The following is a 9,397-nucleotide window of genomic DNA, read 5'->3' as shown; positions in this document are numbered from 1 at the left end:
TACATTTATTATTGAATATATATATATATATACAATAATAAATGTAATTTTATTTTCGTAGAAACTAGCTACTGGATTTTGGTTATAAATAATAAAATATGTTCGAAAACAAAAAAATTTAAGTAATTTAAACAATGGCAAGTTAGCTGTCAATTAGAGTTGTTTAGAGACAACGAGATGTTCCACGTAAAAAAGTAAAAAAATATAACAAAAATGTTTTTTCTTTTGTCTGTTCGATGACACAAAATCGATGTTGTGTTTCGTTCCTATTAATATAACACCAAATATTAACGAAGGAAAACAAGAATAAAGAACTCGGTGAACAAATAACACTGAACTAGATTCTTTATATTTTATTTTCTATTTTTTCTCCTGTATATATATATATATTGTTATTGTAAAGAAAAATTAATCACTTGTAATAAATTACACGCACTAAATTTTTTACAACTATTGTTTCTTCTAACAACCGCAACTACACAATTTTGAAATATATCTAATAGAAAAATTTCATTTTTGTTTGTTTAAAACACGGGTAAAGTATTAATAAATCATTAACTGTTAAATCTTTTACAACATTTTAAACATGTCAAGTAATAGACAGCTAATCAATTAACTGTTAGAAGGATGGGCATTAATATGTCATGAAGTGAGGCCTTCCTCGATCAGGTATAATGCTTATGTATAAAGCACGAAATAATGTATTTCGTAAACTGTTTCGACCCGTCTAAACGAGCTTCACACTTCTCACGTTAAGTCGATAATTCGTTTTGTCAGTGCTTCGGATTTCTAACAATTCATACTCTTAAACCGCTTCTATACGACTTCACCCTCTCTCTCTCTCTCACTGAATTAATTCTTTACTTTTATCATTCTTCTAGGAAAATTACGAAAATTAACGTAAGTAGAAAGTTCAAAATTTTTAAATAAATTAAGCATCGATATAGGAACTTAAATGTTAAATTATTAAATTTATTTATTTAATGAATCGTTAAAAATAAATGCGATAAAACGTTACAATCAGTATCAGCGGTTCGCATCTTAATACGCGAGATACAAATCAAATTGTTTTGCATCTTTCTTTTATCTGATTGGTTCGTTTCACTAATCGCGCATTTAATCAATTACATTAAGGAAATTTCAAATTATCTAAGTTTGTGTTTGACTTTGTAAGCTCCGGATGCTCATATTTGAAGAGATGACGTCGTTTCTTCCCCTCCCCTCTCATTTATTGCACTTCTTAAACGACTCAACTTGTGAAACACGAACGAGAAAACCGTAAAATATTCTTTAAGGTATATAACTCTTTAAGATATCTCATTAGTGATGATTAAACTCATCACTAACCAAGATGGCGCGTGTGATATTAAAATATTTCTTCTCGGTAATAAAATTAACATGTCTTTCCTTCACTGCATCGATTATATATTATTAAAGCTATCAGTTCTGCTTCGTGTGCCAATCGTAAATTTATAGAAGTGAAAGTATATATAAAAAAAAAGTTCTAGATGCGGTTAAATTAATTTCATTTCTGATGAATATTGAAATGATTAAAATAGAAAAGTAAGAATTAATTTAAGAAAAAAAAATATATATATATATATACAGAGATTACTGCTATTGCTGGGAAGGAAATTGTTTCCTTATTATTAACTTTGAGTTATATTTTGACATGATTCCCGTTGTCAGTTCTTTAACAAACGAAACTGTGTGAACTGTATCGATTTCCAATAAAGGCTTAAACTTCTGTTGGGGTAGTTTTTGCGAAAAGCTTTGCACTCGGATCGACCATATGGAGAAAGTAATCACTGCAGATGAATTTCGTGTATTGTGAAATTATCCTTAAGTGAAGTATGAAGAAAGAAATCTTCCAGTCTAAATTGAATAAAAAGAAAACTTGATTGCGTTCATCTCAAAGAGTTAATTACATAAAACGATAGAAATTCCACAAAAATATTTGTTTTCGTTTATCTTTGTCTAGAAAATATTTTACGTTTTTTTTATTATTATTATTTTTTCTTTCTTTTCTATAAATATATTCTTACTTAATACTTTATAAAATGCTTTCAACGCTATATGTTCTTGATCTTTAATAGAAACACGTGTTAGTGACTAATCCAATTTATATTTAAATAGCCTTTTTACTGCAAAGTTCAGTTGTTTTGTTCGTCTTTTAAAGGCATCATTTTCAAGTTAACACCTCTATAATAGTGAGAAGGATCGTTAGAGACAGTCTTTTGCTGAAAAGTATTCTCTTTTCAACTAAAATCTCCGCGCTAACAGGGAAGCTTGCTCTCTTCTTTTTTTTTCCTGTAGTGAAGAGACAGACGACAAAGTTCTGAATGCCAGCTGAAATTTTAAAGAGAGAAAAAAACAAGAAAACGTGACATTAAAGTGAAAGACTTTAGAGGAAAGTACTTAGTCTTATTGAGGCTGCTTCTATAGTGGATATGTAACAATGACAACAAAGAACTGCGAAATATACGAAATATATTAAAAAGTACAACGTCGAAGCGTGTTGAAAGAACGTCATCATTGTCTCTTATTCTTTAATATAATCTTTCAGTTAGAAGGAGAAAAATTAACAAAATTATAACAAATATCGAATATAATTAGCATATTAAATATTTGACTACGTTTGGAGCGGAATCATGTTTTTATTAGTCTTGTTTGTTCAGGCTGATGATCGATCGTCAACGTACACTTCTCACAAACTTCTGCCTTGTGTGTGTGTGTGTGTGTGTGTGTGTGTGTGCGTGTGTGTGTGCGTGTGTGTGTGCAGCAAACAGATTCAGATTCTAGCCAATACTGTTCGCCAAATGAGACACAAAAGTCGAGATCACGTCAACCTACTGTCATCACCCCCGACGCAATTCTTTTTTTCAGAATGAAAGACGTGCTTGGCATCGAACGACACTTTTCGATTGTCGATAGATAATGACAGTGTCAAAGTACGCACTTATTCAACACGTGTAAAGATTCGATCATAATTTGCATTTCTCGATAAAAGTTGTTTGTATGAATAACGAGTGGCCATTTTTATTTTTTCAAAAAAAAAACATTATTTTTTTCCTCCCTTCAATCAGATTATAACAACTTCTTTTCTTTAAATAACTTTTAGCTTTCTTCCTTGGTATATGAATATCGGAATTTTTTAAAACATTCATTGATTCGTCCATTCGTTTTTCAACGCCTTAACTTATAACTTTTACATGAAATTCTAAATATCCTGGCATTAGTCTTTTTCCATTTCNCTGCAGGTCCCATCTCTTGTCATCGATGATGAATTGCCGAGTCTGTCATTCTCCACTTTATCACTCACTGGACACGGACTCTGCACCTCGACTCCACTCGGGAATGGTTCTCCAGTACGCAGGCGTAGCTGTCTTTGGCTACATCCACTCCCTCCCCAGGAGTGAGGCTATCGCATAGAGAGTAGTTAGGAGGTAATGTTATCTTGTCTGCAACATCCAGCATTTTTAGAATGGTTATTAAAGACAAACTCTGCAACATAATGATGATGGCCGAAAAACGAAAAACCCTTCTCTAAAGATAAAAAAGAATAATAATAATAAAAGGAAAAATAATTCCAAAAATGTATATCTTAAACGTTCGATGATACGTTCTATCGCACGACTTTAAAATATCCTTTTATTTTTCGGCATAAAAATCGTTTCATTTAAACTTTTCTACAGTTTCTGACGTAGAGAATGCCACCAGTATTCATTATATATGTACAACTTAAGTGTTAAATTCTTGTAATGCTTCATTAGAGACTTGCCAAACAATTACTGCGCGAATTATTAATGAATGGAATACATTAAAAATATAAAAGGTAATTTACAGGATTTTAGCAACGTTCATAAAATTCATACCATAATTAATTGATACGTGTAATTAATTTATATAAGTAATAAAACGTGATTTTTAATACGAATTTCTTAAAGAAATTTCATTTTAAAAGAAACTGCGCTTGTGATCCTTATGCATCCTTCTATCCCAATTTATTTTTTGAGCTTTCAACACGTAAGATCGAATTGAAAACGAATGGTAATCACGTCAAATGATGGATAAAATATTCGTAAATTGAACAAGAATTGTAAAAGAAATTTTCTGCTAGAGAAATTCTTGCTTTTCTGCATTAAATTGTCGATTTATAATGAAGCTGTACTGATGATGCGGTTATCCGCTCGCATTTCCTGATAGCCGCATTTCATCGTGTTCTCTATCAGATTTGACAGCTTTGGTTACAGTCATGTTTGATGCAAAGAGGGATTTTAAATAGACAAGTGATATATGACCATTATAATGGTTTAAATTATCTCTTTTGTCGAGAAATTTCGTCTTTACCAAATAAAAAGATGCGATCGAGATAGCGATGCCCTAAGTAAATGTTTTTCTCTTATTTCCTATGGTATATAATAATCGTATAGTTATAAATTATTGATCGTAAAATCGTGTTTGTGTGCTTTTTTTTACACAGAAAATAATTCATTTCGGTTTTTTATAACTGTTTAAAACTAATCGATTAGATATTAAACTTTTTATTTTATAATTTTTTATTGGTTGGTCATTTCAGATTATTTCTCGTTTTGCATTGTTTTATTCTGCATAGCTTTATCCGTCAGCATATAAGTAGAGGATATACGGGATGGTGTATTAAACGAAAAAAAAAAAAATATATATATATTTTTTAAGATTTAAAATTTTTAAAAATATTTAAATTAATTTATTTTAAATTATTAAAAACTGAATTTTTAATTAATACAGTGATTTAAGTATTGGTATACGATTTGTAATATTTAAAAATGATAAATAAAAAAAATCGATATTTATTTATATCTTTTGTGGATGTATATCACCTTACCTGATGCGGGAGTATAGATGTTGAGATAGAGACAATCTTCACTCTGATTGACTAGATAAGGTAGCAGACGTCGAAGATATTGGAGACGACCCCAAGGCATCCTGCGAAGAGCCTCTGTCTCATTGGTAATATCCGGAAGACGTTGAGGGCATACAGAACCGAAGTGGTCCGCATTTTTTACATTCTTCCAATGGGGAGGTGTAACCGGTGGCATGAACCGTAAAGAACCTACAGGTGCACTTGCATACGGAATACCCAAAAATACTTCAACCGGTTTAAGTGGACGATTGGGAAAAGTCACAATGGTGCCACGTAGTGCACCATACTTGGTGATCACCTCACGAGTACTCGGGCGCCTATCTGTGAGCACGTGTATTTTGAGAGAACAGATGACGCACAGCAGACACACAGTATTAGTTATTGATTTCATAACTACGGCTTACTTTAGTCATATGTGACTTATATGAAGATTAATAATGTTTCTAGTTATAGTCTACCATTTCTTCGTTGTCTTTATATTGTCCGCGGGTCACGGGGACCTGTTTCTCTTCTCGTCATGTGGCATCGAGTCACACCGTAGTCTAACTACTTAGCTGCAGGTCCCATCTCTTGTCATCGATGATGAATTGCCGAGTCTGTCATTCTCCACTTTATCGCNTAATGTAGAAGGCTGAAACTTTGAGAACGTACACAAGTCCGATGACTGCATTTTAAGCTAATAGTTTTAGGGGTGGTCCCAGTCCTACCTTCTTCCTCACTCCAAATAAGCATAACTAAATGTAGAATGCAATCGTATGTTTGTGTGTAAATGTATTGTAGTGATGTATATGGTGGGGTGTATGGTTATACCCCGCCATCCTCTACCCCTTTGTATAATTATTTTATGATGTTTATTAATTTACAAGTTTAATTATTGATACATAAATATAATTATTATAATGTTAGTTTTAATTACTAATATATAATATAAAAATAATTAATGTATGTATTGATATATATAATTATTTTTAATATTTAAAAAAATTGAAGTTGTCATTGGTGTATAAATTCAAAATTAAGAATTTTTTTTAATACTTAATAATAATTGTTTAATTTAATTCATTTATGTAATAAAAATAAAAATTAATTATCTTAAAATATTTTATAAATTTCAATAAAATTAATCAATTTATCGATTGTTTTTATTAAATTATGTCTAAAATAATTAATTTTAAAACCAATAAATCAATTTACTTAATGAAAATAATTGATGAGTTTATTAATAAATAAATATTTTTAATTTAAAAATATTTATTAAAAACGGAAATTTTATTTTTAAAAAATAAATTAAGAATTGCTTTAAATCCTCCGATGATATTGAATTTTTAATTAATTTTATGTATTAAATTTTATATATTTTTTTAAAAAATTCGACAGATCATATTGATGCTGCAAGAACTGATTATTTCCTCTTCTCTTTCAGGAATTGCCAGCGTAATTTTTTTTTTATAAATGAAGAAAATTTAATTAAAAAAATAAATAAATAGCATAAATTCACCTGAAAATCTAACATATTTTGGCATATTATAGTAAATAACATATGACATTTTTATCATTGATCACCATGTAAAACGAGTTACTTGATTTTCGGATCTCACAGCGTTATATGATATAGAAATTATTATCTGATGTCCATATTTCCATCAGATTTCATATAATTCATGTAGCCCTATCTAATATCTTTATACGGAATTTATTTCCTGTCACATCTTTAATATTATTAAGGTTTAAATTACATAAAATATATTTTTCTTTCGTCTTGTATCCTTGGTTAAATATATTGTAAACAAACTGTGTTAAACTGTTTGTTTACTTTTTAGTTTATTTAGCGTTGTGGCAAATTAATCTTTAAGTTATAAATCTGTATACACTCAGTTATAAAAACATATTAAATAATTTATGATGTAAATTATTATATGTAATAGTTACGTTAGCAGGTAAAGAAGAAGAATGAAGATAAATATAATATCATCTGTATGTTCTTGACTAAAAGTAGTATTAAAGAGAAACCAAAGTTTTGATATTTGATTCCTTCTTCGATCCAACAAATAACAAGATGTCTACATAAAAAAGTGTTGTTTTTTTTCTCTTCTCTTCTTTTAAAAATTTCAAATCTATTCAGAATACAATTTCAAAACATATTTTTACCAAGATATTTTTAAAACCTTTATACGGTAGAATACACAAAACATCTGATGTTTTATTTTATAAAATATAAAAGAAGTATATTCTAAAATTTACTTGAAGTGTATAAAATAACAACAACAACAACAAAAAAGAAAGAAAAAAAACTTACAAATTCTGAATTTTTTTTATCTTTACTGTATGATTTTTCTTCTTCTTCTTCTTCTTCTGTTTTTCTTAATTTAAAGATTTTTGAAAGTTTCTTCTGTGATTTTATACAAATAATATAAAGCTTCTGTAGATTTTCTACTGTTTGTTTTTATTAAAATAGAGATTAACTAGTAGAGAATTTAAAAAAAAAATTATATCTTATGTAAGAATCCTTACGTAACATATAAATCCTATTATTTAAACGTATACTTTTTATTTGTGTGGATAACTTGCTCATTGGACATGCAACTTTTGTATACAAAATAAAGATTATTCCAATTTAAAAACCATAAATATCAGTTTCAAGATAGAGAATTCAGAAAGAAAAATATAATTGCGCCACTCGATATACTATAAAAGTGCTTTTATAGTATTTTTATTGCTATAATAGATGTTATTTTAAGATGTACAATAGCAAATTCCTGTGTTCCAATTAACACTATAATCCTCTTATAATTGTTCCTATTATTAGGTGCTTATATGAACATTGTCTGATATAATAATCCATATCACTATTGTCTGTATACACATATAAGTTATATATTATATTATACTGTATATACACGCATACAAGAAAGTTTTACGCTATTGTTTAATATAAATTATGTTAATTTCGCTCTATATGTCTATAATAAACAGTAGATTATAAACTCAAATACACTAAACTATAGTTAAATTGTTTTATATTATTAATTACGTTATAAATAATTTAAATAAAGGTTATTGTTTATTTTAAAATATTAAATTTTTCGTTTAAATAGTTTAAAAACACTTTATATCGATTCTTAACTTCTCAAATGAAACTTTCACTTAATTAATTAATAAAAGAATAATCAAATTGTCGTGTTTATGGACGTAATATAATTATAATTATTATTATTATTTAATTAAATAAAAGTAATTTACTTACTTTAAACGCTATAAAATTGAATTTTTTTTAACTAAAACTTTAATTACATCTTATTAAATTAATTTTTAGTGCTTTCTTTTCTCAATTTTTCTAATATTTTCTGTTGCATTTAATTTATTAAAATACATATTATATAATAAATTTTTAGTATTTTCTAAGCGAAAATATTAAACAATTGCGTAAACAATCAATATCCAATTGAGTTTCTTGGTTACGCTTTATATTTTACTGTATAATTCTTATGTAGTAATTACTTTAATATTGTTAACTAACACTTGAAATCCAATAATCTGTTTAAACTTACTTCAGTGGTGGAGTAATCACATCCAAACATGTTATTCGATAGAAATGACGTATAAGTAAAAATGGCGACAGGAAACAACGTGCTAGAAAGATTAATGGACTAGTCGATTTAATCCCAGTAGTCCAATGCCAGTTGTAGAAACGTCTACAACTTAATCAAAGATTCGGTTTGTAATTTACGTTTTGAAGAATTGTCATTTAAATGCATATATTCATGTTTAATTCACTCAGAAAAAGGAAATCATCCTGTTTAATATATTATCTATTAACATTTAATTTCATTTAAAGTCAATTAAATTGTACTAAAATCGAATTAAATTTTTAAACTTTATTTTAAAAAATAATAATTTAATAACTTTACGTTATTTCTTAATAAATTAATAAAGTAATTAACATAATTTATATTTATAATAAATTAAGAGAATAAATTAATGTTTTATTCGTTTATTACATTATTAATTTTAATTATTTTTAATAAAGGAAGAAAATTTCAAAAAAAAAAAAATTATATTCCTCTACCGAAAATTATTAAAACTTAAATAAACAATCCATTTTTTAAAAATATTTATTATAATTTTAAAAAAATTATCATCACTTTTATTATATTTTTAATAAATATTTTATGATTATTTTTAACGTAGTTTAAACCAAGATTTAAGTATAAAAAAACGAATTAATTAATTTTTTATGGTCAAATTATTTACATTTTTCTTAAGTTTCGTTTATGTTTTCTCAATTAATCTCAAAAAAGAGATTAAATTTCATAAGAATTAAATTAAATTTAAAAAAAAACACAATCAAATTTATACTTTCATAATTCTATAACCTTGTGTTATATATTTATTCTGCTTTAAATCAAACACGGTTTGTCAAACATATTATAAATTCTTTTATATAAAATTTTTGTATGTTTTATATATATATATACATATATTTATTTATTT

General features: G+C 27.1%; 1 protein-coding gene across 1 annotated transcript in view; it reads right to left on the bottom strand.

Annotated features, from left to right (window-relative positions):
- The window catches only part of LOC111623967 (neuroligin-4, X-linked-like), a 34,601-nt gene extending 29,083 nt beyond the window's left edge, over positions 1–5,518 (bottom strand). The window contains exon 1 of the mRNA XM_023366708.1: positions 4,868–5,518. Coding sequence (XP_023222476.1) covers positions 4,868–5,297 — 430 coding nt within the window. The 5' untranslated portion in view covers positions 5,298–5,518. The remainder of the gene's footprint in view (positions 1–4,867) is intronic.
- Positions 5,519–9,397: the final 3,879 nt, after the last annotated feature.

This window comes from Centruroides sculpturatus, unplaced genomic scaffold (assembly GCF_000671375.1).
Source record: "Centruroides sculpturatus isolate CEXI.00-Female unplaced genomic scaffold, Cexi_2.0 scaffold409, whole genome shotgun sequence".
NCBI lineage: Eukaryota > Metazoa > Arthropoda > Arachnida > Scorpiones > Buthidae > Centruroides > Centruroides sculpturatus.
The sequence above is the reverse complement of the archived record's forward strand: the minus strand, read 5'-3'. Positions and strand labels throughout refer to the sequence as shown.